This window comes from Panthera onca, chromosome E2 (assembly GCF_046562875.1).
Source record: "Panthera onca isolate mPanOnc1 chromosome E2, mPanOnc1 haplotype 2, whole genome shotgun sequence".
NCBI classification, from domain to species: domain Eukaryota; kingdom Metazoa; phylum Chordata; class Mammalia; order Carnivora; family Felidae; genus Panthera; species Panthera onca.
In genome coordinates, this window is record NC_138353.1 from 7196055 (window position 1) to 7223640 (window position 27586).

The 27586-nt window shown below is 53.0% G+C and overlaps 2 protein-coding genes, 1 long non-coding RNA gene and 1 pseudogene across 8 annotated transcripts; 2 read left to right on the top strand and 2 right to left on the bottom strand.

Annotated features, from left to right (window-relative positions):
• Positions 1-45: 45 nt before the first annotated feature.
• Positions 46-14251, top strand: SIGLEC5 (sialic acid binding Ig like lectin 5). 5 transcript variants are annotated; one of them, XM_078439381.2, is made up of 10 exons: positions 46-857; positions 3249-3325; positions 3403-3777; positions 4001-4279; positions 4821-4865; positions 5398-5655; positions 5744-6034; positions 6271-6370; positions 6983-7064; positions 7543-8643. In XM_078439381.2, exons 2-10 carry the CDS (start codon positions 3289-3291, stop codon positions 8029-8031), a joined length of 1956 nt encoding a protein of 651 aa, XP_078295507.2. In that variant the 5' UTR covers positions 46-857; positions 3249-3288; the 3' UTR covers positions 8032-8643. The 5 variants fall into 5 exon arrangements, with proteins under 5 accessions (XP_078295507.2, XP_081647593.1, XP_078295509.2 ...); XM_081791467.1 differs by lacking the exon at positions 46-857 and adding an exon at positions 2515-2614; XM_078439383.2 differs by lacking the exons at positions 46-857; positions 7543-8643 and adding an exon at positions 13356-14251 and having other exon boundaries at positions 2936-3325.
• On the bottom strand, positions 2066-3290 carry LOC145713216 (syntaxin-12 pseudogene; annotated as a pseudogene).
• Positions 14252-20876: 6625 nt separating the features above from the next.
• On the bottom strand, positions 20877-25485 carry LOC144614702 (cytoplasmic tRNA 2-thiolation protein 1). Of its 2 annotated transcripts, none has more exons than XM_078439391.2 (3): positions 25349-25485; positions 23420-23964; positions 20877-21901 (listed from the first exon to the last, which is right to left on the bottom strand). In XM_078439391.2, exons 2-3 carry the CDS (start codon positions 23925-23927, stop codon positions 21327-21329), a joined length of 1083 nt encoding a protein of 360 aa, XP_078295517.1. In that variant the 5' UTR covers positions 23928-23964; positions 25349-25485; the 3' UTR covers positions 20877-21326. The 2 variants fall into 2 exon arrangements, with proteins under 2 accessions (XP_078295517.1, XP_078295518.1); XM_078439392.2 differs by having other exon boundaries at positions 25255-25353.
• Positions 21812-22466, top strand: LOC144614703 (uncharacterized). The gene is made up of 2 exons (XR_013552708.2): positions 21812-21925; positions 22290-22466. It is a non-coding gene; the product is annotated as an uncharacterized LOC144614703 (long non-coding RNA).
• Positions 25486-27586: the final 2101 nt, after the last annotated feature.

Here is a 27586-nt window from a genome sequence, read left to right on the forward strand (position 1 = left end):
CGGGACCACAGAACCCCAGGCAGCAGCAACAAGATGAAACCCCTCCACACCATTCCTGTTTGCCTTCCAAAAGCATGCTGTGTCTAAATCTCCCTTGTCTGTCCAGACTGAGGCAGATGAACCCCGGAGGGTTTTTTTGTTTCCTGTTTTTTTTGAGGTCTGTGCTCAAATGTCGCCTTATCGCCATGGGTTCCTGGGAAGGATCTCTCTCAGAAGATGCCCTCCCCTCTCCCCCGGGGCTCACCACTTCCTCATCTGATTTTCTATCAGAGTTTAGCAAAATTTTCCTTAAAGGGACAGGGCCAGTATTTGCAGCCATAGTGTTTCCGCATACGGTTTTTCAACTCTTACTGTAGCACAGAAGCAGCCATAGGCCACAACCGGATGGGTAAGTCAGACTCGTACACAAAGTGGTTGGCCGGATTTGGCCACATGCCCGCATTCCGGACCCCTGTTCTAGATGAAGGCGACTACGGATCATCTCGGGTCCTGTCCTTTCCTGTTACGGAATTGCAAGCTTCTTGAGAGAAGCCACACGCTTTTGTTCACTGGATCTTCAACGCCAAGAGCGACTGGCGTCGACTCCAATGTTCACGGGATAACAGAAATCCATCCTTGCAATACCTTCTGGTCCTACTGCGTCTATTTCCCTCCTCCAGTGGAGGAGGTGCTCCTTCTGCTCCGTCTGTCCCCTCAGGATGCTTCCCTTGTATTTACTTCAACTAGACTCCACCCTCCTCTAGAGCAGAGGTGGGTCTCTTCCATTCTGGAAGCCCCGGGTGCATCAGAATACCTAACCGAACACACTCCATAGATCTGCACGGAAAGAAGAAATCGGTCACCACAAGAAGATCGAGGTAAGAATCGAGAAGGCTAAGCGGTGATGGGAGACGAGCTTCTAGGGAAAAAGAGGATCGTGGGAGTGAGTGCTGGCCATTTTCTCTGATTATGGAAGACGGGGACGATGTTCTGCGGTACGATTTGTCAGCCAAACGCTACCCGCAGGGCTTTGTTCTACGGCTGGTGCCCATACTTTAAGATGGAACATTGTGTGGTCCCCCAAGGGACATTTACTGTTAACTAAATTCACCACTTCAGAAAGTGAAGTGTGCATATGGGTGAGCTGCTATGGACACCAGCAGATAATATAGAAAACTTCAGGGGCGCCTGGGTGGCTCAGTCGGTTGAGCATCCGACTTTGGCTCAGGTCATGATCTTGCGGTCCGTGAGTTCGAGCCCCACATCGGGCTCTGTGCTGACAGCTCGGAGCCTGGAAGCTGCTTCTGATTCTGTGTCTCCCTCTCTCTCTGCCCTTCCCCTGTTCACGCTCTGTCTCTGTCTCAAGAATAAATGAACATTAAAAACAAAAATTAAAAAAAAAGAAAACTTCAGGGGTGCCTGAGCTACTCAGTTGGTTAAGCGACCAACTCTTGATCTCGGCTCAGCCCATGACCTCAAGGTTCATGAGATCAAGCCCCGGGTCCAGCTCTCAGCTCAGGGAAGCCTGCTTGGGATTCTCTCTCTCTCTGCCCCTCCCCTGCTCGTGTGCCCACTCGTGCTCTCTCAAAATAAAGAAATAAACGTTTCTTAAAACACATTGCTAAAAATCTTTCAAAGCAGATAAAGAAATTCAAATGAAAAGGTTCCATAATGAAAAGTGCTGGCTTATTATATAGTTTCTGCCAGACTCCGAGATCCTGGGTGCCAGAGAGTAATTCTATCCCAGTTGCTGGTAAAAAGATGAATCTCGTTTACACTAAAAGGGCGGTATTACAAGACCCTAGTGTCACCTGTCAAAACAAGAATATCTAGAACGGAAATTCCAGTAAGCCCTTGGGATGAAGGGCACTCAGAATACAAGAGCAAGCAAAATGCACGTAAATTAACTCCTAATTTGAGAAATCAATAGAGTGTGTGTGTAAATTGATACACACTGGTAGCTAGTTTCTAACTCAATTATGACGATCCGGCCTCTGCTCTCTTCCCCGGATCAGTCTGTTCCAGAAGGACCCCCTACAGCTAAGCAGAGGGTAGCTCCGAGGCAATCGCTTCATTTATAAATCTGTCAGATACTAAGTACCAAGGGAACAGTGATAACCAACAGGACAAGCACCAGAATACAGACGTTCTTGCGAGATTTTCTTTTCTGATCGTAAGCAGCTTGCGGAAACTGACCGGCGTGGCTCTGTCTGCACGCACCCCTGGGCCTTCTCCGTCGGCTTCCGTGCTATGAGTGGGTCTCCTTGGTCACGGATCCTCACGGGCAAATCTTTAAACCTCTGACGGACGTCCAGAGCGTGAGCCTGCAGCTGCCGAACTGCCCTTTCCCTCTCTTTAATCAGTTCCAGATCCTGCTCCGAGGTGGCCACGTCATCCCCCTGGTTCTGCATCTGGACCCACTCGTCGTGGCCGTCAAAGGACAGGCGCTGCTCTTTCGTGGCCTCCCCTCTGCAGGGAGACATGCGGCTCTCGCTCTGGCAATCTTCTCCTTTTCCTTTGCAGACCCTCCTCTCCACCCAGCCTGGAAATCCTTTAAGGCTGCAGAGAAGTCATTCAGTTGGCGTCCTTTGTTTTCGGAGCATCCAGTTCCTAACTATTGTATTTCCTGGGCAAGGTGCTTTGTGGCCTATTACAACTGTTGCAAATTTTCCTCCTGTTGCTTGAGTCCTGCTGACTTCCTGGTAGGCTCAGCAAATACTTTGAGCAGTGGCTGGGCGTCCCCGCCCACCCGTGACTGCTGAAGTCCCGGGGCTGGGGCTCGGAGGGCCCCAGGTTTGGTAAAAGGGACTGTAGGGCATGAGGAGGACCTAAGACCCACTGGTCTTGCACGAAACTCCTCGAAGCAGGCCCCGCCTGGTTGCACAGGCTGATGGGGAGCTGGGAAGAGAAAGGGCTGGGGGAAGGGGCTGAGGCTGCCCACAGGCTCCCTGTTTCTCTTTCCCAGCTGCTCTTGTCCTTTGCTCACCTCACTCTTGACTTAAATGGCATTGGCCTGGTGACCACCCTCAGATTCACATCTGGATGAGCACCCCAGCCTCCGGGGCCCTCGGTATTTTCACGGGCTGTGTCAGATGCAGAGATGAGACAAAATAATTTCTTAGTTCCCAACTCACCGCACCCCCCTACCCCCCCACGGCCTGTGCTGCCCAAGTTCCCCTTCCGTGGTGACCACAGCTCTGTCACACACGGCTTCCTGTTGGGGCTTCCTTGGCCTCACCCCACATTTGGGGCATTTCCCTCCCTGACAGAAGGACCTGGATCCGGGCTCCTGCCCTGGCCGGTGCAGACATGGTGCCCCTGCTGCTGCTGCCCCTGCTGTTCAGGGGTGAGTGGGCCTCGGGAGGAGGGCTGGGCGCAGGTGGGAGGGGCTGGAGCCCCGGCTGAGCCTCCGTGTCCCCCCAGGGGAGGATCCAGAGTACCAGCTCCGAGTGCAGGAATCCGTGACCGTGCAGGAGGGTCTGTGTGTCCACGTGCCCTGTTCCTTCTCCTACCCCTGGAAGTGGGGGTATTCCCGGACGATGCTCTACATATACTGGTTCCGGGATAGGGACACCTCAAGCAACCGTTATCCGGTGGCTACAAACAACCCACAGAGAGCAGTGAGGACAGAGGCCCGGGGCCGATTCCACCTCATCGGGGACCCCTGGGCCTACAACTGCTCCCTGAGAATCAGAGACGCCATGAGCAGTGATGAGGGAGTCTACTTTTTCCGAGTGGAGAGAGGAGAAGACGTGAGATATACTTACACAGATACGACGATGACTCTGCGGGTGGCAGGTACAGCAGGGGCCCCGGGGTAGGGCTCTGGGATGTGGACACCCCCTCTTAGAGCAGGCACAGGACGCCGGAACATTCCCTGCTCTGGGTCTTGGGGCTGGGACGGTTGGAAGAGATAACGGGGCCCGGGGTCAGCTTGGGCCCTGAGGCCCGGACCCTCTCAGGGTCACCCCGTGGGTCCCCACCTCCCTGGGGCCCGGGCACCTCCCTGTCTCTTCCTCAGCCCTGACACAGGAACCCGACATCCACTTCCCGGAGCCCCTCAAGTCTGGCTGGCCCACAGAGCTGGCCTGCAGCCTGCCGGGGTCCTGCGGAGGGGGAAGACCTCTCACATTCTCCTGGGTGGGGGCTGCTCTGGACTCGCTGGACCCCGAGAGCCTGCACTCCTCGGTGCTGGCCTTCACCCCGAGGCCGCAGGACCATGGCACCAACCTCACCTGTCAGGTGAAACTGCCAGAAGTTCAGGCCACCGTGGAAAGAACCATCCGGCTCAATGTCTCCTGTGAGTGCTGGGGGGGAGGGCAGGGTCCCTCAGGGCAGTGAGGTTTGAGCTGGTGTGGGGCAAGGAGAGAGAGCAAAGACGGCCATCTTCACCTTCTCAGTGTTCCCCTACCCCTTCCCAATGCTCCCCACCCCTTCTCAGTGCTCCCCTATGCCTTTCCAGTGCTCCCTACCCCTTCCTAGTGCTTCCTACCCTTTTTAGTGCTCCCCTACCCCTACTCAGTGCTCCCTACCCCTTCCCAGTCCTCCCTAACCCTTTCCAGTGCTCCCCACCCTTCCCTGATGCTCCCCACCCTTTCCCAATGCTCCCGGCCCTTCCAAGTGCTCCCCTATGCCTTTCCAGTGCTCCCTACCTGTTTCTAGTGCTCCCTACCCCTTCTTAGTGCTCCCCGCCCCTTCCAAGTGCTCCCCACCTTGTCAGGGCTCCCCACCTTGTCAGTGCTCCCTACCCTTTCCCAGTGCTCCCCACCCCTCCGTGGGTGCTGGGTCAGCTTCCATCCCAATCCTCACCTCTGAAGCAGAGCCGTATCTTTCTACCCCAGATGCTCCCCACAACCTCACCATCAGCATCTTCAGCAATGTCACAGGTAGGAAAGAACTGTCCTCTTGGGGGCTGGGACCTGGCCTTGGATGGGGGGGGGGGGCGGCTTCCACCATGTGGGATGGGGATCGTAGCTGGAATGGGACCAGATAAGGGAAGAGCACGGATAAAGATGACCACCCTCCCTCCTCCACCTTGCCTGGGTGCAAAAGTGGCATGCTCAGGCACACTCTGTTCACCTCTCCGGGGCGCTGCTGTGGTTTTCCTCCTCCCCTCCCACCCCAGCCTCCTCCATCCTGTTTCCTGCCGAGCTCACCGACTGAGGCCACCAAACAGTCCAGGCGTGTCCCAGTGGGGGCACTGAGCCTTCTCTGAAGATGCGAAGCCCGGACACTTGAGGTCAACTTCTTTTGGGCGTAAAGCCCAGCCTTTGAGCCCTGTTGGACCCAAGTCAGTGGGCCAGGGAAGGCGAGGGAGATGCCAACCAGATCCTGGGACGGAGGGAGACGTGGAGACTGCCGGTCTCCAGCGGCTGTCTCAATGCCTCTCTCTCCTCTCTCTACATCTCTCCCCCAAAGCCCTCAGCATTCTGGAAAACACCTCATCCCTTCTCATCCGGGAGGGCCAGGACCTGCGGCTGCTCTGCGCTGCTGCCGGCAACCCCCCCGCCGAGCTGAGCTGGTTCCGGGGGTCCCCTGCCCTGAATGCCACCCCCATGTACAGGACCCACATCCTGGAGCTGCCTCAAGTCGGGGCTGCGGAGGAAGGAGTCCTCACCTGCCGAGCTCAGAACTCGCTGGGCTCCCAGCATGTCTCCCTGCGTCTCTCTGTGGTCTGTGAGTGTGGGGACCCCCGGGGGGGGGGGATGCCCGGGGCCTGGGGAGCAGAGGCACCGCTGACCCTGCCCCTCCCACCCCCCTGCAGGCCCCCCGCGGCTGCTCGGCCCCTCCTGCTCCTGGGAGGGCGAGGCGCTGGGCTGCACCTGCTCCTCCCGAGCCCGGCCGGCCCCCACCCTGCGCTGGAGGCTGGGGGAGGGGCTGTTGGAGGGGAACCACAGCGACGCCTCCTGGACCGTCACCTCCAGCTCCGAGGGGCCCTGGGCCAACAGCTCCCTGAGCCTCAGGGGGCCGCTGGGCTCCGACCTCAGACTCGGCTGCGAGGCCCGGAATGAGCACGGGGCCCAGAGCACCGACGCCGTCCTGGTGCTGCTGCCAGGTCTGGGGGCTGTGGGGGAAGGGTGGGCAGAGCCGGGGGTGGAGGGTGGGGGTGGGAGTAGGGGTGGGGAAGGAGTCTGCATCCTAGAGAAGACGGTCTGGGTGGGCGTGGGGCGGAGGGCGATTGGTGGGACAGGGTGGTCCATCTCGGGCCTCAGCAGGCCCTTCAGTGAGTTCTGCAAGGAGCTAGGAAGGCAAGAGACTGAGTCCTGCAATTCGGTCTCCCTCTCTCCGCAGGGAAGTCGCTCTCCCCGGCAGAAACCGCGACTGCAGCTGTGGGCGGCGCGGGAGCCATGGCTCTGCTGTGCCTGTGTCTGTGTCTCCTCGTCTTCTGTGTGTAAGTCTGTTCGGGGAGGCGCAGGGAGTGCGGGGAGGTCCCTCATCCCAGAAGTACAGGGCTGAGTAGGGCAGCTCCAGAGAAGAAATGCACTCCTTCATTTTCATCCTGTCCCCATCCTCCCCCAGTCCTAGGGGACCACCAGTCTATTTTCCGTCTCTCTAGATTTGCCTCTTCTGGAATTAAACAAAAATGTTAACGTTTATTTATTATTGAGAAACAGAGAGAGACCGAACATGAGCAGGGGCAGAGCAGAGAGAGGGGGAGACACAGACTCCGAAGCAGGCTCCGGGCTCTGAGCTGTCAGCACAGAGCCCGATCGATGCAGGCTTCGGACTCACGAACCGAACCGCGAGATCACGACCTGAGCTTAACCAACAGAGCTGCCCAGGTGCCCCGGCACGTACAAGTTTTTCTGAGTTAGACGGATCTTTCGTGATGGAAGTTCAGTCTGGCCAAACCTCTGGTCACCCAGGGGGATGGAGTGCTTCCTGGCCTGTCAGGAAGGTCTGAGTCTGGTTCCAGACCGGATACCTCAGCGGATTGGCCGGGGAGCAGGCAGCCTGCCCACGGGAGCCTTCGTGGCTGCAGTGTGCTGCTTTCTCCTTTTAGGGTAAAAGCCCGCAGGAAGCAAGCATCTAGGAGTCGAGAGGGCATGGCTAATGAAGACCCTGTCATGGGTACAGTCGCCTGGGTGAGTGATGCCGGGGTCTTCTCGTGCAGTGGGGGGCTCTGGACCTGTCCATTGGGACTCCAGACGGAGCTCCTCAGCATTTCCCTGCCCCTGCCCCAGCCTGGTCACCTGAGCAGTCACCTGGGAGGTGACTTCCCTACTCCACTCTTCCCTACTTCCCTTCCAGCCCTTCTGGAGTTTCTTTTTCTTTTTTTTTTTTTAAACGTTTATTTATTTTTGAGACAGAGAGAGACAGAGCATGAACAGGGGAGGGGCAGAGAGAGAGGGAGACACAGAATCTGAAACAGGCTCCAGGCTCTGAGCTGTCAGCACAGAGCCCGACGCGGGGCTTGAACTCACAGACCGTGAGATCATGACCTGAGCCGAAGTCGGACGCTTAACCAACCAAGCCACCCAGGCACCCCCCTTCTGGAGTTTCAATGATGCTTGTTCCCAGTGCTTTGAGAATCAAGTCACATTCCTTGTCCCATGTTTGAAGTCCTTCAGGAGGTGTCCCTTGATGGCCACTCCAGCCCTGGTCCGGCTATGGTGCAGCCACACTGGCCTTCTCGCGGTCTCCCCTACCGCTTGGACCCTTTGCACGTACAGTTCCTCCCACCAGAAATGCCCTTCTGTCCCCATTTCCGTCACCCCACTTCACGTATCAACATCTTCTGCTCTGGGAAAGCTTTGCCATTTCCTTCCCTGCCAACGCCCACGCCTCCCTCCTCTACGTCCCCAGAGCTCCGTGTCCAGCCCCGTCTCGAGTGGCACATCCCACAACACCACTGCATTTCGTCGTGTTTGGGATGTCTTTGCCGGCGGGGGCTGCAGTTGTCTCTCACTCCGCCCCTGTCCACCATGTCCCTTCTGCCCTTTTATGAAACTGGGGCCGTGTTGCCCTACGTGGAGTCATCCAGAATGCGTTGTTCATGGCCAGTCCCTGGAACAGGCATTGTTTGCTTGCACGTACTCGTTTTGTCCATAATACGATGAGCAACGATGAACCTGCCATCCAACCTCAGACCTCAGACACCGACAGTAACTTCCATCTGCTTGTGTTGCTCTGTGACCCCGTCCTCAGGAAGGCTGCTCTGAATCTTTCGTTGCCAGTGTTACCCCATATATGTGTGTATACCTGAGATACGCGCTGTTTCGTGTAACTATTTCGGAACCTACAAAGGGTGGCACCCTCTGTGCGCGCTTCTCCGGCTCCCTTTGTGGACTCACCAACCCTGCAAATTAGGTCCTGGAGATTCACCCCTGTTGTTAGCTGCAGTTACCTGTTTACGGTGTTTCGTTTTATGACCATGTCTATTGCCTAAGCTCGTCTTGCTGGACATTTGGGTTGCTCCAGATCTCATTGGATTCACATACGAGCGTTCGGTTTTTTGTTTTTTGGCAACATTACGTAAGAATTTAATTACTAGGTCAGAGGGTGTGTGAATGTTCCTATCATGACAAATGGTTTTCCAAAGCAATCGCATCCATGTGTACACCCGTCTGTGCCTCTTGGATCCTGTTGACCTATATAGTCTCTGTGCTTGGTTTTCTCAATTTTTTGGGTCGTCTCACTCTCTCGCTATGGTTTTGATTTGCGTTTCATTAGTTGTCAAGGAGCATGAAAATCTCTGTCTTCAATGGCATATGAACACCTCCTCTCTAAAATGCTTGGTCCCGGGGCGCCCGGGTGGCTCAGTCAGTGAAGCGTCCGGCTTTGGCTCAGGTCATGATTTCACCGTTCAGAGTTCGAGCCCCGCATTGGGCACAGAGCCCACTTTGGATCTTCTCTCAGAGCCCCTCCCCTGCCCTCTCTCTCTCTCTTTGTCTCTCAAAAATAAAATAAATGTTAAAAAAATAAAATTCCTGGTCTCATCTGCAGCCCATTTCCCTGCAGCCCATAGGGTGTTTGACTTTCTTACTGAATTGATTGGAGAGCTTTATACATTTTCATACTGGTTTCTTTTTTTCAGTTACATGCACTGTAAATATCTTCCAGTGAGTAATTTGTCTTCACTTTTTAAAGGTGACCTTTGATGAACATAAGTTCTTAATTGCAATATAACCATATTCACTAATCTTCTCTGTTCTTTTTTTTTTAAAAGATAGATTGACATAGCTTTCTTTTTTTTTTAAGTTTTTATTTGTTTATTTTGAAATAGAGAGAGAGAGAGAGAGCAGGGGAGGGGCAGAGAGAGGGGGAGAGGGAGAATCCCAAGCAGGTTCTTCCCTGTCAGCACAGAGGCCGATGTGGGCCTCGAACTCACAAACCATGAGATCATGACCTGAGCCGAAATCAAGAGTTGGTGGCTTAACCAACTGAGCCACCTGGGTGCCCCTGATCTTCTCTTTTCTGTTGAATGCCTTTTGGGTTTCATTTAAGACAATCTTTCTTTTTTAATTTTAATTTTTTTTAACTATTTGTTAAAGTTTATTTATTTTGAGAGAGAGAGAGAGAGAGAGCACGCGAGCATGAGCAGGGGAGGGGCCGCACTGTCAGCGCGGAGCTCAACGCGGGGCTCCAACTCAGGAACCTCGAGATCATGACCTGAGCAGAAATCAAGAGTCGGACGTTTAACCGACTGAGCCACCCGAGTGCCCCTAAAAAAAGTCTCTCTTCTCCTAAGATTAGAATGATATTCAAGTATAGTTTCTACTAAAAGTTTTACGTATTCCTTTGGACACGTGAAGCCTTAATCTACCCGGAGTTGATTTGTGTGTGGTGTGCAGTTTTGATCTATGTATGTTCCTCCTCGACGTGTGGAATAATGTCTCTCTCTCGTCTCTGCTGATGTGCCATCTACTCTGTCAGACATCAGAAGTCTATACGTGCGTGGCCTCTGTCTGTGGCCTTCTATTCTGTTCCAGTGGTCGATTTTACTGTCCCCGAGTCAGAACTGTCTATAGAGGCAATAGAATCTACAGACCCAAAACTAAGTCCTACTATCTGATAGAGCAGGATCCTCTCCTTAATCTTCTTTTAAATAGTGTCTTGGCTATACCTGGACTTTTGCTGTTCTATTAAATATTAGAATCGGTTTATCAAGTTCCAAAAAACACTCCTGTTAGTGTTTTGGCTGGAATGACATTGCATCTGTAGATCAACTTGGGAAGAATATACTTATGTATAAACTCAAGTCTCCTTGTCTGCAAAAACAGGTTATCTATTAGTTTAAGTTTTTTTTTCCCAAGAAAGATGTAGAAATCCTTCAACACATCTTGTGAACCTTTTGTCGGTTTTCTTCCTTAATACTAGTTTTGTTACTGTTATAAATGCCATCTTTTTAAAAGTGCATTTTCTGATCACTTATCACTGATATGCGGAATGAAAACATTTAAAAAAAATTACAGATTGGTCTTAGATGTCATTTAGAGTCTTGCTGGTTTGGTAGCTGGAGCATTCTTAGATATGATTCATAAGCCTGCTGAACCATTCTTTTACAGAGATATGGATACTGTCTGAAAAGTTTGTGATATTCTTGGTTTAAATTGTCATGGCTTTGGGGCGCCTGGTGGCTCGGTCGATTAAGCGTCCACTTCGGCTCAGGTCATGATCTCGCAGCTCATGAGTTCGAACCCCGTGTCAGGCTCTGTGCTGACAGCTCAGAGCCTGGAACCTGCTTGGGATTCTGTGGCTCCCTCTCTGCCCGTCCCCTGCCCGTAGTCTGTCTTTCTCTCTGTCAAAAATAAGTAAAACATTAAAAAAATTAAAAATTAAAAGCATTGCCATGGCTGCTGAATCAAAGCAGCTGATTTCATGCAAATATAGTGTCATTTCCTTCAAAAATCAACTCATCCTTTTAGACTTTAGATACAGAAGAAGAAACACCTGATCTCATGCATTCTCTGCGGATGTATTTTTCTTCTAAGAGATTTCTTTTTTTTTAACTTCAGAGAGAGAGACAGCGCACACGCACAAGTGAGGAAGAGAGAGAGAGAAGTGAGGGAGAGGGGGAGAGAGAGAGAGAATCTTTCTTTTTTCATGTTTATTTATTTTGAGAGAGAACATGCAACAGCATGAGTGGGGGAAGGTCAGAGAGAGAGAGAGAGAGAGAGAGAGAGAGAGAGAATCCCAAGCAGGCTCCGCATGTCCATGCAGAACCCGATGTGGGGCTCCATCCCGTGAACCGTGAGATCACGACCTGAGCTGAAATCAAGAGTTGGACGCTTAACTGACTGAGCCACCCCGGCGCCCCAAGATTCCATATTTCAACAAATGACTCACTCCCCTGAATCAGTGATGGGGAAAGTAAGCACACTCAGACTCTGGCCTCTGGTAAACAGAGGTCTGTGGAACACGGATTGTGGGCAGTAAGTGACTAAAGACTGAACACCAGCCAGTTCCTTCATTTGTTCAGACAGCTCCTCCTTCTACTTTCCCCCTTATGGGGCCAAACCGCCCTGCAGAATTCTTCTGGGGCTTCGCTGTAAATGTTCACGTCTTTTCAGTGACACTTGCCCCTTCAGGGGGTTAGTGGTCTGGATCCTAAGCATTGTCTTCAGTCTCTTACTAGATGCAACAACATATGAAACGCAATTATGTGCTTGTCGATCTTATATTCTTCCATCTTGCTAAGCTCTCTTGTTCGTTCTCATCATTTGTATGTAGACATTGAACTATTTTTAACAGGGTTTTTTTTTTTTTTTTTTTTTTGATTTAACAAATATCGCAGGGGTGCCTGGCTGGTTCAGTTGGAAGACCATGTGACTCTTGATCTTGGGGTGGTGAGTTCCAGCCCCCACGTTGGGTGTGGAACCTACTTAAAAAATTAAAAAGGGGGGTTGTGAGAGGGGGGGATGGGCTAAATGGGGAAGGGGCACTAAGGAACCTACTCCTGAAATCATTGTTGCACTATATGCTAACTAATTTGGATGTAAATTTTTATTTTATTTTATTTTTTTTAATTAAAAAAAATTTTTTTTAACGTTCATTTATTTTTGAGACAGAGAGAGACAGAGCATGAACGGGGGAGGGTCAGAGAGAGGGAGACACAGAATCTGAAACAGGCTCCAGGCTCTGAGCTGTCAGCACAGAGCCCGACGCGGGGCTTGAACTCACGGACCGCGAGATCGTGACCTGAGCCGAAGTCGGACGCCCAACCGACTGAGCCACCCAGGCGCCCCTGGATGTAAATTTTAAAAAATAAAAAATAAAATAAGTTAAAATTACAAAAATTTGTAAAGGATCCTAGGTTGGGGTGCCTGGCTGGCTCGGTTGGTGGAGCTCGGTTGATCAGAGCATTAAATAAATGTTCTCAAACCCACAAGTCCTCAGAAGTCTTAATACAAGAAAACCCAAACTTAAAACACATTACACTTTCCCTTTGGTTCTGATATTCTTTTTTTTCTTCTTAAAGCTTTTTTTTTTTAAGTTTATTTTTTTTAAGTTTATTTATTTATCTTGAGGGAGAGCAGGAGAGGGGCAGAGAGAGAATCCCAAGCAGGCTCTCCATCCAGCAGCGCTGAGCCTGATGTGGGGATCAAACTCGCGAACCATGAGATCGTGACCTGAGCCAAAACCAAGAGTCGGACACTTAACTGACTGAGTCACCCAGGCGCCCTGGTTTTGATATTCTTAAAATTTACTATACTGTATTGGGGTGTGAGGTTTCCCTGGTCTTTTTTCTTGTGCTTGTGGGCCCTTTCAGCTGGAATGGTTTACCTCTCTTCAATTCAATTTTATCGCCACTATTTTTGTTCACATATTTTCTCCTCTTTTTATTTCCAATAACACAACAGGCCTGAGTTTGGTTCCTGGCTCTGTCTGTTACTAGATGAGTAATCTTGGGCCTCCCACCTCAGTCTACCATGTCTGTAAAATGGGAATAAGTATCATTCATACTGTGTGTGTGTGTGTGTGTGTGTGTGTGTGTGTGTGAATTAAATGTAATTAGTAAGCCTTCAGTATGGCCTAATCAGTCATAGCGTTACAGAATTTTAAATGGATGAGTGAAGGGCACCTGGGTAGTTCAGTCGGGTAGGTGTCTCTTGACTTCAGGTCAGGTCAGGTCATGATCTCACGGCTCGTGAGTTTGAGCCCAGCATCAGGCTCCACACTATCAGCTTGGGGTTCTCTCTCTCCCTCTCTCTCACTCCCTCTGGCCCTCCCCTGCTCTCTCTCTCTCTCTCTCTTTCTCTCAAAATAAATAAGTAAACTTAAAAAAATAAATGGATGAGTGAATCATTGGGTTCGTAGGAAATGTGTGTGAATAGGAGGATGAATGAACATATGTCCCATTAGCCCAACCTCCCTTGAGGGGGACCACGTCTGCCTCATTCCTTCTCCGACTCTCTCGTTTCTCTTTCACTCAGGGTTCCAGGAAGAAGCCCTGGCCAGACAGCCCCCCAGATCAAACGACCCCTGCCGGGGATGCCCCTCCCTCAGGGGAGCAGCAGGAGCTCCATTACGCCTCGTTCAGCTTTCAAGAGATAAAGATGAGGGAACCTCAGGACCAGGAGGCCACCAGCACCAGTGAGTACTCGGAGATCAGGACGAGCAAGTGAGGGCCGCCTGGAGCCAGGAATCCCAGCCCCTGCGGGGAGAGGAGAAGTCAGGCGCCAACTGATGAAGCACGTGGAGCCCTGTGGCAATATAAAAGAGCGGGACTGTCCGGGTGTCCCCGGGTAGAGCAGATTTGGGCTCAAACGTAGCCTGTCAAGCAAGTCACTTCATCTCTGCGTGCTTCGGTTTCCCGTTCCGTAAATCAGAGATCATGCCTTCTGCCTTAAAGGTGGTTGTGAACAGTAAAGAAATTAACACAGAGAAATCAGCCAACAGAGGTCCTATCGCACCATGGGGCTCAGTGCCTACTGATCTGTCTTCTTTGGACAGAAAGGTCCTGCTGGAAAGTTACCCTGGGGCTGAGGGTGACCGTCCCGGCACACAGTAGAAACCGGCTGGTGTCATTCTCCTTCAAAGCCTCCCCAGGGAAAGACCAGCCCCTCAGCCTGGATTTTGGTTTCACAATACAGCATCTTATCATCTCTGTGGGGTCTTCTCTGCGTCCCACTTGTATCTGTCCATTCTTCCAGCACATTCCATCACCTCCTGACCTCCAGTCCCTTCCCTGTCTCATTTATGGGCCCCACAGGGATCCGTCCAACAGCCAGGGAGCTGACCCTGAGTCTCCTCCACAAACCCATTCAAGGCTCCCTAGGCTTAGACAATACATCACAAACATCTGCCCCCACCCCTGGCATTTGAAGTCCACCAACCCCACCCCCCCAACCCCTGCTGTCTACTGTTGGAAAAGAAACAATGGGCTCCGAGTGGAGGCACTTGCCCCACAACAGCAAACCCAAGACTCACTGTGGTTTCAACCTCTCCCAGAAATGTGACCTTTAAACAGTCGGTCCGAAATTTCCTGATCAGCACTGGTGAGGTCACCTGCAGGGTAAGATCTTCCCCCCAAAAGATGGCCCGATCTGGGGGGGAAAAATCCTCCCTTTCTTTTGAGAATACTTCCTCATGACACCCTCCTGCCTTTAAACACCTTCTGCTACTTACAACTCCTCAGGGCACCCGTCTCCTTACTGGAAGGGACACTGCCAAACTCATGAGCCTTTGAATAGAGCCAATTACATGCCCAGATTTCCTTGGTTGAGTTTTTATTCTTTTTCAAAAATGTTTATTTATTTTTGAGAGAGTGTGCGAGTGAGGGAGGGGCAGAGGATTCAAAGCGGGCTCTACGCTGAGAGCCAGATGCGGGGCTCGACCTGTGAGATCATGACCCGAGCTGAAGTCAAGAGTTGGATGCTTAACCAACTGAGCCACCCGGGTGCCTTCAACAAGCTTTTCTGATCCCAACTGCCTGACACTATGCTTTTGATTGCCGTACAAAAGAAAAGTTTTTCTAGAAGGAGGGGAGCAAGAAAGTTATCAGCTACAGGAAAGGATTGTTTCAGGCAAGACTGCTCTCCTCCTGTGTGTGGGGTAAAGATAAGGGGTCTTCTTGTGCAGGTGACCTCATCTTCATTTAGGGGATGGAGAGGTCCTTGTGGCCAACTCATTGGCACTGATTGTCAATAGCCAAAGTATAGAAAGAGCCCAAATGTCCATTGACGGATAAATGGATAAAGAAGATATATATATATATATATATATATATATATATATATATATATAGCGTGTGTGTGTATACACACACACACACACACACACACACACACACCGGAGTATTACTTGGCAATCAAAAGGAATGAAATCTTGCCATTTGCAACAATGTGAATGGAACTAGAGGGTATTATGCTAAGTGAAATTAGTCAAAAAAAGACAAATACCATATGACTTCACTCACATAAGGAAAAGATATAAAACAGATGAACATAAGGGAAGGGAAGCAAAAATAATACAAAAATGGGAAGGGCGACAAAACATAAGAGACTCTTAAATACAGAGAACATACTGAGGGTTGCTGGAGGGGTTGTGGGAGGGCGGATGGGCTAAATTGGCAAGGGGCATTAAGGAAGACACTTGTTGGGACGAGCACTGGGTGTTATATGCAGGGGATGAACCACTGCATTCTACTCCTGATATTATTAGTGCGCTATATACTAACTAACTTGGATGTAAATTTAAAAAAATAAATGATTAAAAAAATTCCTGACTATAAAATAGTTCAATGTCTACATACAAATGATGAGAACGAACAAGAGAGCTTAGCAAGCTGGAAGAATATAAGATCGACAAGCACATAATTGCGTTTCATACGTTGCTGCATCTAGTGAGACTGAAGACAATGCTTAGGATCCAGACCACTAACCCCCTGAAGGGGCGGGTGTCACTGAAAAGACGTGAACATTTACAGCGAAGCCCCAGAAGAATCTGCGGGGCGGTTTGGCCCCATAAGGGGGAAAGTAGAAGGAGGAGCTCTCTGAACAAATGAGGTTAAGACTGTATTTCTGGGAGAGAACAAGGACTTTAATCATCTCCACTTTGACCTTGGTCTGTACTTTCTAATTAAGTTCTTCTTTCCAGCATATTTCTTCATTCAGGCAAAAGACCTTGCAGGCAAAGCATCCCTCGTTGGGAACTGAAACTACTCCCTCAAGCAATAAAAAGACTGCCCTGGGCCAGCAAGACCCAGCATGACTAATCCCAAGACCGTGATCAACCTGACCTTTACTGCCCAACCACATGTCCCCACTGCCCTTCATCCCACATTTTCCTTATATAAACCTATGAATATTTTCAGCACTCTGGAGACAGATCCCCGGGGTTGGCCTCACTGGAGTAAGTCCCTTTCTTGTTCCACCTCTGCTTATGTCTCTGCCTTCGCATTTTGTCAGCAGCAAGTGGCCAACCCAGTCTGTTTGGGATCCTCGGAGCAGGTGCACTTGCGACTCTGTGCCTTGGTTATATGAGGTTGAAACTGCAGTTAGGTATGTGTTAACTTAAGTGATGCCATTTTGGGCCTGTGGGTTTTCTTTTCTATTTTGTCTTTTCTTTTCTTTTCCTTTCCTTTATATTTTATTTTATTTTACTTTAGTTTTTAGCTTAATTCCAGTATAGTTAACATACAATGTTATATTAATTTCAGCCGGTACAATGTGGTGACTCAACAGTTCTATATCTTACTCAGTGCTCATCATGAGGATAAGTGTACTCTTAATCCCCATCACCTATTTCCCCCATCTCCCCCACCTCCCCTCTGGTAACCATCTGTTTGTTCTCTAGAGTTAAGAGTCTGTTTTTCAATTTGTCTCTTTTCTTCTTTGTTCATTTGTTTTGTTTCTTAAATTCCACATATGAGTGAAATCATATGGTATTTGTCTTTCTCTGGCTGACTTACTTCGCTTAGCTTTATTCCGTCTAGATCCATCCATGTTGTTGTAAATGACAAGATTTCATTCTTGTTTATGGCTGAGCAATATTCCATTGTGCATGTATACCACGTCTTTCTTACCCACGCATCTCTGGATGAACACTTCTCTCTTCCATAATTTGGCTATTGTAAATAATAGTGGTTTTTGTATTCTTTGGGCAAATACTCAGTAGAATTACTGGATCATATGGTAGTTCTATTTTTAATTTTTTTAAGGAACCTACATACTGTCTTCTCACCGTGGCTGTGCCAGTTTGCATTCCCACCAACAGCTCATGAGGGTTCCTTTTTCTCCACAGCCTCACCAACATTTGTTGTTTCTTGTGTTTTTGTTTTTTGGGTTTTTTTTTTTTGAGAGAGAGAGAATGACAATGCAAGTGGGGGATGGGCAGAGAGAGAGGGAAAGAGAGAATCCCAAGCAGGCTGCATGCCTAGTGTCGAACCCGACATGGGGCTTGATCTCACAAGAGTGAGATCATGACCTGAGCCGAAATCAAGAGTTGGACACTTAAGTAACTGAGCCACCCAGGCACCCCTGTTTTTTTTCTGACGTTTATCTTGTTTTAAATAATCTCTACACCCAACGTGGGGCTCAAATTCAAGACACTGGGATCTAGAGTCACATGCTCTTATGACTGAGCCAACCAGGCACCCCTCTTGCTTTTGATTTTAGCCATTCTGACAGGTGTAAGATGATGTGTGTGGGTTTTTAAAAAAGATTTTAAAGTAATCTCTACACCCAACACGAAGCTTGAACTCACAACCCCAAGATCAAGAACCTCATGCTCCACCAACTGAGCCAGTCAGGTGCCCGGTTTTTGTTTTGTTTTAAATCTCTGCACATTCTTCCCCATTATGCCCGGCTTCTTCCCCAGTTCCCTGCTCCGTCATAGCTGACTTAACATTCTCAAAGACTACCCTCTCTATAGATCACACTGAGATCTTAATTCTTAGTGGAGGCCTGACAAGCTTGGTAGCTTCTCGAAAATATGAAGTTCACAGGAGAACTTCCTCTTCTAGGGACATTCCACTGGCAAATGCTAAGTGAAATCCACTCTGTCACTAATAGCGAGCATGTTGCATGTCCACTAGGGCAGAGTCTCCCGAAATTGTTAGAAGATGACATGGGGACTGGTCCTTGAAGACACGATCTTGATACCTTTAGATTCCCCCCACCCCATGGTGGTCTCTCCTTCTGCTGTCTGCTGTCACCATCCGTCCCGGACTATTGTCTGATGGTCTCCATCCCTTATAAATAAAACACCTTCCCAGTGTGCATCATCTGCTTTCCTGGGACCAGGGTACAGTGGGTTCAGGAGTCACTATCTATGGTGTCAGATTTGTGTGGATCACAACCCCAGCCCCCAAACGCACATCAGTGATGCGAGACCCTGCAAAGGTTGCTTATCACATCAAGTCTCAGTTTCCCACTGGATGAGGAGAATTGTTAGCCAGTGTTCTCTAGGATTGGTTGTGAGGGTTCAACGGGGCAATATGTAGAAAGGTACAACCCTGAGTCAGCACGTGAGGACCTCCAGTGAATCTCCATCTCTTTCCTAATCCTCTGCTTGGAGGGAGATCCGGGCACAGGGGTGCTTCTTAAAGTGTGGTCCAAGGGCCAGCAGCATGACATAACCTGGAACCTCAGAGAAGACCTTGTCCCTCCTTGTCCCTTCGCCAGGCAGGCACCACAAGGTGAAAAGCATGTTAAGGCAACAAGAGGGTTGAGGGGAAAAGCACAGAGATGAGCCCAGTCCACTCCACCCCTTCTTCTGCCTTCTCCTTCCTAAGAAGGCCCCGGACTTTCAGAAGTTGCTGCGACCTAGGTGCCCTGCTGGCCTAGAGCTCGGGACCTTGCACCTATGGATTGGGGTCCTTGGCAGAGTTGGGGTTTCCTGAACTCACCCAGCTTTGCTCCAGAACCATGGACAGCACCAACCCTTGGGCTGGGAGGTCCCCAGGTCTGGCAGGATGGGCGGAGCGCCCCCTGGAGGTAGTTCCCTGACTTGCCTCAGATGCAGAGATCAGAAGTCGGCGGATTGACTGGCGTGATATTCTGTCCTAGGGGACAGAGATGCTGGCCAGAGCACGTCCAAGCTTCTCCTTAGTCACCCTCTGAAAATCCACTCATCCTGGGGACTCAGCTTCAGAGACACAATGCATTTCTCACAGAACACTGGGTGCCTTGCTCCTCAGGGCTGACTCTGCCCTCACCCTGTCCAGAAAACCCTCCCTCTCCTCACTTTCCAGCGGGTTGATATTTGCTGTTGCACTTTTTTACGTTTATTTATTTATTTTTGAGAGGGGAGGGAGGGGCAGAGAAAAGGAGGGAGAGAGAGAATCCCAAGCAGGCCCTGAGCTGTCAGCACAGAGCCTGATGTGGGGCTTGAACTCACAGTGAGATCATGACCTGAGTTGAAATCAAGAGTCGGCCGCTTAACCGACTGAGTCACCCAGGCGCTCTCGGAGTCGGGAATCTTCTTAATCCGCTCTGGGATTGAGTGTGTTTGAAGCTGGGTTCTGGTGTTCTTGTGGACGGGCCTACTTCCGGGTGACCCTTCTAATTTGTAACCCTACTTGGGTCCTAACGGGTGCTTACTGGGCCTCTACTTTTTAGGAGACCCTGAACTTCAGACTGTGTTTATCCTGTTTCATGAGGCTGCCCAGGGGACAAGAGCAGGTGTCGGGCTGACTCAACACTGTTCCCTCCCCCCAGATTTTGGCCCTTCCAGTCCCTGCCCACGTAGCTCTGCACTCCAATTCTGTGTCTGGTCCCATGACACCGTTGAAAGTTCTGCTCAGATCCCCAGCCTCTTTACCCTGTTTTCTGCCTGCTTCCGCTTCTGGCCCTTCCAGCAGAATGAGCCTCTTTTCTGTGGGATCCTGGCTGCTTTTCCAGTTGGCCAGTGGAAATGTTCTGGCATGATATACTCTGTCGTGGCTGGAAACCTCCCTTGCTTTATTTTGGTCTTCTCCTGAGTCACTTTCTCAAAAAGGCCCTGACCTCCCAAACTGCAACAGCGCCCCCTTCACATTTTGCATTAAGCTCTTTGTTATTCATACATAGCTCACATCATCAGAGGTCAGATTGCATACTGATTTGTCTATGCCTCTCTCCCACAATACTAGAAGTTCCACAGCTGATAGTTGGGTTTTTTGTGTTTTTTATTTGAGAGAGAGAGCGCGCATGCGTGAAAGCAGAGGAGAAGGGCACAGAGGGAGAGAGAATCCCAAGCAGGCTCCTTGCTCATGGATCATGACCTGAGCCGAAATCAAGAGTCTGTTGCTCAACTGAGCCACCCAGGCACCTTGGAGAGTTCTTTTTTAAGTTTTCTTTTCTTTTTTTTTTTTTCTTCCAGTAATCTCTGCACCCAACGTGAGATCGAACTCACGACCCCGAGATCAAGAGTCGAATGCTCTTCTGACTGAGCCAACCAGGTGCCGGGAATGAGGGTTTTTTGCCCACCCGCCCCCCCCCCCCACCTTTGCTCAAAGGTAAACATCAAGGTTACTGGAAATGAGAGTCCCTCAAGTGAAGCGGTTTTGCTTATGGTGCAACAGGCAGACATGACACATAGTAGGTCCTACAGAAGCGTTAGGACTCTCCTGAGCATGCCCAGAACCTGGCAGAGTATGAGGCAAGCAGCCCCCTAATTCCTACCGGCTCTGAGACCCAGGAGTACTGGCCCCTCCAGCCCCTTCTCCAGGCCCCCAGCCCCTCCTCCCTCAGACCCATGAGTCCCGGCCCCCAGCCCCTCCTCCCTCAGACCCGGAAGTCACGGCCCCCAGCCCCTCCTCCCTCAGACCCTGGAGTCCTGGCCCTTGTCCTTCCTCCCTCAGACTCAGGAGTCTGACCCCACAGGCCCTCCTCCCTCAGACCCAGGAGTCCAGGTCCCCAGCCCCCTCCTCCCTCAGACCCAGGAGTCCAGGTCCTCAGCCCCCTCCTCCCTCAGACCCAGGAGTCCTGCCCCAGCCCCCTCCTCCCTCAGACCCTGGAGTCCTGACCCCCAGCCGCTCCTCCCTCAGACCCTGGAGTCCTGGCCCCTGTTCTTCCTCCCTCAGACCCAGGAGTCTGACCCCACAGGCCCTCCTCCCTCAGACCCAGGAGTCCAGGCCTCTAGCCCCCTCCTCCCTCAGACCCAGGAGTCCAAGCCTCCAGCCCCCTCCTCCCTCAGACCCTGGAGTCCTGGCCCCTGTCTTTCCTCCCTCAGACCCAGGAGTCCTGATCCCCAGCCCCTCCTCCTTCAGACCCAGGGGTCCCGGCCCCCAACCCCTCCTCCCTCAGACCCAGTTCAGGCCCCCAGCCCCTCCTCCCTCAGACCCGGAAGTCCCGGCCCCCAGCCCCTCCTCCCTCAGACCCAGGAGTCCCGGCCCCCAGCTTCTGCGGGGTCGGCGGCGACCGGTCCCGTCCGTCCCCCTCCCAGCCTCGCAGCGAAGCCCGGGCGGAGGTCCCTTGGGTTTATTCGCAGCGCTCTTTACAGGCAGCCCCGCACCCCCCGGCGGCGGGGCCCGGCGCAGAGCCGGGGTCGCTGGGAGGCGGGGGTGGCGGCCCCGACGACCCCTCCTCGTCGCGCCCCCCGCGGCCCTTGCCGATGGCCAGGCGGGGCCGGCCGCGCTGCAGCCCGTCCAGGAGGGCGCAGGCCTGGCAGAGCGCGCGGCTGGCCAGCGCCCCGCAGCGGGAGCAGGCGCCGGGGGGCGGGGGCCGCGCGGCCGGGGCCAAGGCCAGGCGCTCGGCCGAGTGCACCAGGTCCAGCGCCGCCGACGGCCGCGCCGCCTCCAGGAGCTTGAGCAGGTGGCGCGCGTGGCCGCGGAAGGCCTCGGGCGCGTAGACGCACTCCTCCGAGAAGTAGTCGAGGCGGCGGAAGTGCGCGTACAGCACCACCTCCTTCTGCGAGGCCAGCTGCAGGGGGCGGCAGCGCGGCAGCGCGCCCCCCTCGCCCCGCGAGCCCAGGCCCCCGCCCCGGGCCAGCCGCCCCGCGTCGCCCCGCAGGAAGTTCATGAGCACGGTCTCCGCCATGTCGTCGGCGTTGTGGCCTGGGGGAGAGAGACGGGGAGCCGGTGAGATGCGGGCGCCGCCGTGGGGCAGCAGGGACCCAGACGGACGGGGAGGGGCCCTGGAGAGCGGCCCAGAGTGGGCGAGCCGGGCTGGAGACCCCCACCCCACCCCCAGACACTGCAGGACGCCAGGACCAGGAGAGAGATGGGGGCGGGGGGGGGGGTGCGTGGAGAACAGCAGGGAGGACCGGACAGGGCCATGGAGACCCCTGGGCACCGCGCGACAGCCCGGTGGAGGTGGGCGGTGAGCACAGTGAGAAACGAGAGGGGACACACAGGCCTCCAGGAGGCAACCCGGGGTGCCCTCATTTGCCACCCACTTATCGCCAACCAGGCCCTGTGCCAGTTGCTTTTTCAGGAGGGTCAGTCTCAGTTGAAGGTGTACGTCACACGGCACCGGCACCGGAGAAGTCAAAGCGGCCTCTAACGGTCAGTGGAGGTGTTGCTGTCCCAGTGCGGGGAATGCGGGTCACCGCGTGCAGGAAGGCCAGCGAGAGCTTCGGTATTTCCTCAACAGTCACCATAAACGTCACCTAAACGTCTACCTATTCTGCATCTTGTCGTCTTATACTTGAGTCTGTCTGGTCCGACAGACACCGGTCCTCTTGGGGCTTCTCCAGTTGGCCACACTTCCCCTCCTCGGGGCCTTTGCACCAGCCACCTCCTCTGCTCAGATCCCAACAACTGGGTCTGCCCTTCACTGGTTACTCAGGCGGCCTTCAGGTCAGGCTCACTCAGGAACCACTTCCTAACTCCAGGCTTCCCCCTTCACTGGGTCCTCCTGTTATAAACTGGCAAAGTCTGTGTGATTTTTCCTTAGCGGCACTTACCGGGTTATAATTATGGGCATGTCGGGAGGGCAGGGGCAGAGGCTGCCTTGGGCAGCATCAGGAGGCAAACATCTCTGTAAGGTCTGCTGTTTGCCAGTCTCTGGTCTAAGTGCCTCACACAGAACTCACTTTATTCCCAACGACCCTGGGACCTCGATATTATTAATAACCCCGTTTTACAGATGAGGTAACCGAGGTTAGGTATTGCTCGAGGCTACAGAGCGTCTGGTACAGAGGAGATGGTCAACAATCACGTGTTGAAGCAACGGTTGGGAGAGAGTAAGTTCTCAAGTTCTCAGAGAGAAGAGGCCGACAGAGAAGGGGGGTCTAAAGAGTTGCGTTTCAGACTACAGATGGCTTCTGATGGGTGGTGTCACTTCACTCGCCTCCTTTTGTGAAGGGACACAGAGAATGTCATTTTGGAAACTGCAGGGAACACAGCCCCAGCCCCCGGAGAGCACCCCTGCACCCCTCCGTGGCCAAAGCGAAGGCAGTGACTCAAAGCTTGCCGCGCCCAGCCCCGGCGCGCACACACTCTGCCCACGCACCTTCAGCGGGCGTGCGCACCCCCTTCTCGTGGAGATCCCCCACTTCGGGCACCCCCGGCGTCTCCTTCACCCCTTGCAGCGCCCGCCCCGCGCCCCTCGGCTGCGGCGCCCGCGCTCACCCGTCACGATGTGCGTGGCTCCCACGAGGCGCGCCCCTTCCTCCAGCGCGCGGCGCCGCAGGACCCCGCAGAAGGTGCAGCAGGCGCGGCTGCGGCCGGAGCCGGCCGTGCTGCGGGCCACGGCGTCCATCGTCCAGCCCCCGAAGAGGTCGGCGTAGGCCACGACGGTGAGCGGGAGGTCCCAGCGCGCCGCCTGGCGCCGCACGGCCGCCAGCGCCGCGTCCCGGTAGCCGCCGATGCCCTCGTCCACGGCCACCAGGCGCAGCGAGACGCCCAGGCGCGGCGCCAGCTCGCGCAGCACGTGCGCCAGCACCGTGGAGTCCTTGCCGCCGGAGGCGCCCACGGCCACCACGGCGCCGGGCGGCAGCAGGCGGCCCGCCAGCACCGTGTGCAGCACCTCGGCCTCGAAGGCGGCGCAGAAGCAGGCGCCGCACAGCGCTTGGCCGGAGCGCGGGCGGCGGAGGGCGGCGCGCGCCGCGTGGCAGGAGGCGCACTGCGGGGCGGGCATCGCGGGTTCCGGGCGGGCGGGGAGGAGTTGGCTGCCCCTGGACAGGGAGAGAGGGGAGGCAGGTTACGTGCGGATTCCGGATTGCGGGGTCGATGCCTCCGGGAAGCCTGCCTGGATAGCGCCCAGAGTGCATATACCCATTGCCTGGAACCCTCTCCCAGCACATGTGCAGGATTGGCACCTTCAAGTCTCGGCGTAAGCTTTTCATCATTCATTCCTTCATTCAACAGGTATCCATTCATTGCCTCCCATCTACCCAAAATGCGTTCGATACTGGAACAGCAGTGAACAAAATAGGAAAGGTTGCAGGCACGACGTTCTAGGGGAGGAGCCAACCCATGATAAGTAAATAACCAAGACACTTTACAAATATAAGGAGTAATATGAAGGAATTATCCTCTGAGCTGGGGCCAGAAGGATGAGAAGGAGTCATGAAATTTGATCAGGGTGGGAAGAATGTTCCAGATAGTTAATAGCAAAGGCAAAGGACCTGAAGGGAAGGGCCTATATTCAGTTGTTTGGAAAGTGAGTTATAGGTGAGGACAAGAGAAGATCGGGGGCTTGGAGGTTGGCAGGGTGAAAAGGTTGGATTTTATTCTGAATGAGCTGAGAACCGTTAGATGGTTGAAAGCTGTGGAGTGATAGGATGTGATTTATATTTTGACAGGATGCCCCAGGCTGCTGCGTGGGAACAGAGAGTGGAGAGTGGCGAGGGCAGACACCGGTAGACCAGGAGGAGGCTCCTAGAATGGTCCACATGAGCCGTAATGTGGCTAAGGGCTGAGTAGAGAAAGTGGAAGTGGAGAGAAGTGGTCAGATTCTGGATCCCTTCTGGAAACAGAGTAGGTTGAACTCACACGAGACTTGGTTGAACGAGGCAATAGATGAGAGAAACAGAGGACTGACGATTTCAAGGTTCTGCCTTCAGCACTTGCAAGGATAGTGGGACCATTTCATGGGGAGGACGTGGGAAAGAGGGAAGAATAGGGAAATATTGCGAGAGGTGTAGGTTTAGTCCAGAGAATCTGTAACTTTGTTTGGGCATGGTAATTTGGAGGTCCTTTGTTTGCTCTGAAGTCTTTCCTGAAACCTGAGCTGGGTCTGGCGCCTCCTCTGGGCTCTCATGGCCGCCTGACACCCCCCAGGCCAGCCCTGATCACTCTAGATTGTAACCAAGGCAGAGGAGGCTGCGTTCGAACCGCCCTCAGGTTGAGGGTGGAAGCTAGGAATCAGAACCTAGACAGGCTCCAAAGCGGGTCAGCAGGGGCACCGGACACAGGCGTTGGAGGTTCGCGGAGAGCGGTGCCATCTCTCCAGGGATGCCTACCGGAATGCGTGGGAAGGTAAGATGGAGACCCTCAACTCCTACACGGCAGCACGACAAAGAGCCGAGATCGGCCTGCTGAGGAGGGGAAACTCACGTGAGTAGAACCCGCGCCGGGAAGTCCAGGCTCCGAGAAAACGCGGAAGCCTGTGGAGGGACTACGATTCCCAGAAGGCTTTGGGTTTACCCGCCTACGACTCCCAGGTCCCGGCGCGGCGGCTTGGCCCTCATCGCCTTCAGCTGCGAGACCAGCTGGGCGCACACGCTGCCAACCTCGCCGTGACGTCACGCTCTCCGCCCAAGTCTCCCAGAGTGCTCCCGGCCCGGCCGGCACGTCTCCCGTCTGCGCCTGCGCAAAAACAGGTGGGCCGTCTGATTTCTGTGTGCCGCCGTACACTGTGCACTTTATGCTAGAGAAGGAATGAATGCTTTCCAGATTTTCTGCTCTTGTGGAAGTATGATAGAATTTATGGTGCGACTGGAGAGTTGTCGGGGTGGGGGGAAGAGAGGGATAAGGGCACGCAAGGGAGAGGCCGCGCGTGCAACCGCACATTGCAAGGCTTGGGCTGCAGCGCGCGGCGCACGGTGCACGAAGTGGGCTTTTATGCGCTCCGCCCGCAGGCGTGGGAGTGGGTGCGCGCGGGTTCCCAGAGCCGCGGCGGTGCGGGCTGGGGGCGCCTTGCGTCCGCCGAGCCGACAACGGGCGGTTTGCGGTTCCCCACGCGGGTACCGGGCTGGGGGCGGAACCCAGTGGGCGGCTACGCTCAGGTGTAGCGCACGGACGAGTGCGCGCACCTCCAGCCTTGTGGAGTTGAAGGCAGAGCTCGAGATGGAGGACAGGTGAGCCCCAAGACACGGAGGGTTTCCGAGGGCACAAGCCTCCGAAAGCAAAAAACCGAGCACTCTCCCGGGTGCTGGGGCACATTTGAGTATCTGAGGCGGTCGCGAGGGTTGAACCCTGGTTATCGGGCTCCTACGTTAGTGATTTCCTGAGGCTTCCTGTGTGCCGGGTCCTGCCCTCGGGGACACAGGAGTGTCATGCCTGGGTGGGGAGTTGAGGGTGATGCAGCTTGATGTGGAGGGACCAGATGTCAGGGGCTGCGGGAACCCAGAGGTTACAAGTGCCGCTAGCCAGGACATGGGGGAAAGAACTGCGCTCGCTGAGCAATTAGCATGTGCTCGGCACGTACCGTCTCACATTCCTCCTCTGTAAAGTGCGCCTAACAACAGAGGCTGCCCCACAGGCTGTTTGTGAACATAAATGCGTTAATATGGCACGTGTGTATGCGCCAAACAGTAAACTTTCATTATTCTCCTCCCATTTAATTCTCCTAATCAAGGTCGGCTTCTCTTTGGGGACCAAGCCTAATAGTTCTTTTCAAGAAAGGAGATGAAGTTTCAAAACTGACAGTTTTTAAGCCAGTCCTCAGTTTGGGGTGGTTTTGTGCCCCAGGGAACATTTGGCACTATCTGGAGACGTGTTTGGTTGTCACAACCACGGACCAGGGCAGGGGTGGGACTGGTGTTTGGTAGGTAGAGGCCAAGGGTGGTGCTGAATATAGTGTGCACAGGCTGGCCTCTCACTGCAAAGAATATCCAGTTTGAAACGATAGTGCCAAAGCCGAGGAACGCTGGCCTGAGTGGTGTTCTTCTGTGATGTACATTCACTTTTCTGCCCCAAAACTAGTATACAAATTCAGGTGTTTCTGTGTTGGTTTTAGTCTCCTACTTTGCAAGTTTCTCTAATTAAATGTTTGAGTAGATCTCAACACCACCTGTATACTTTTGAGTGAGAAGTTAATAACAAGGATTACCCTCAAGGCTAGACGTCATTGGCAACAAGAGGATGTGAAAGCCAGCCTGCGCCACTTGCTTAGTCATGCGACCTTGAACCTTTCTGTGCCTCAGTGTCCTCTGTGGGGGTGATAAAGCAGTTGTTGGGATAAAGAGGTAAATGAGTTAACATGTAAAGCTTGGGAGTGCCTGGGTGGCTCAGTCGGTTAAGCGACCGATTTCGGCTCAAGTCATGATCTTGCGATTCGTGAGTGCGAGCTCCGCGTCAGGCTCTGTGCTGACAGCTCAGAGCCTGGAGCCTGCTTCAGATTCTGTGTCTCCCTCCCTCTCTCTCTCTGCCCCTGCCCCACTTGTGCTCTGTCTCTCCTTTTCTCTCTCTCAGAAGTAAATAAACGTTAAAAAGTATATTTAAAAACATCATATAAAGCATGAAGGTCAGTGCTTGGTGCTTAATAAGTGTTTGGGGTGGGGGTGTGCTGGTCCCTTATGTCACTTCCCTGGGGTGGCAGTGGTTGGGAGTGTTGAGAATGGGACCAGTCCC

What these genes read in the sequence shown, in the direction of transcription:
- SIGLEC5 (XM_078439381.2), top strand. Translation starts at nt 3,289, where the DNA reads ATGGTGCCCCTGCTGCTGCTGCCCCTGCTGTTCAGGG. An exon ending in GCTGCCCCTGCTGTTCAGGG is followed by an intron (nt 3,326 to 3,402) that starts GTGAGTGGGCCT and finishes GTGTCCCCCCAG; the next exon opens with GGGAGGATCCAGAGTACCAG. An exon ending in TGTCTCCTCGTCTTCTGTGT is followed by an intron (nt 6,371 to 6,982) that starts GTAAGTCTGTTC and finishes TTCTCCTTTTAG; the next exon opens with GGTAAAAGCCCGCAGGAAGC.
- LOC144614702 (XM_078439391.2), bottom strand. Translation starts at nt 23,927, where the DNA reads ATGCCCGCCCCGCAGTGCGCCTCCTGCCACGCGGCGCGCGCCGCCCTC. An exon ending in AGCCACGCACATCGTGACGG is followed by an intron (nt 21,902 to 23,419) that starts GTGAGCGCGGGC and finishes TCTCTCCCCCAG; the next exon opens with GCCACAACGCCGACGACATG.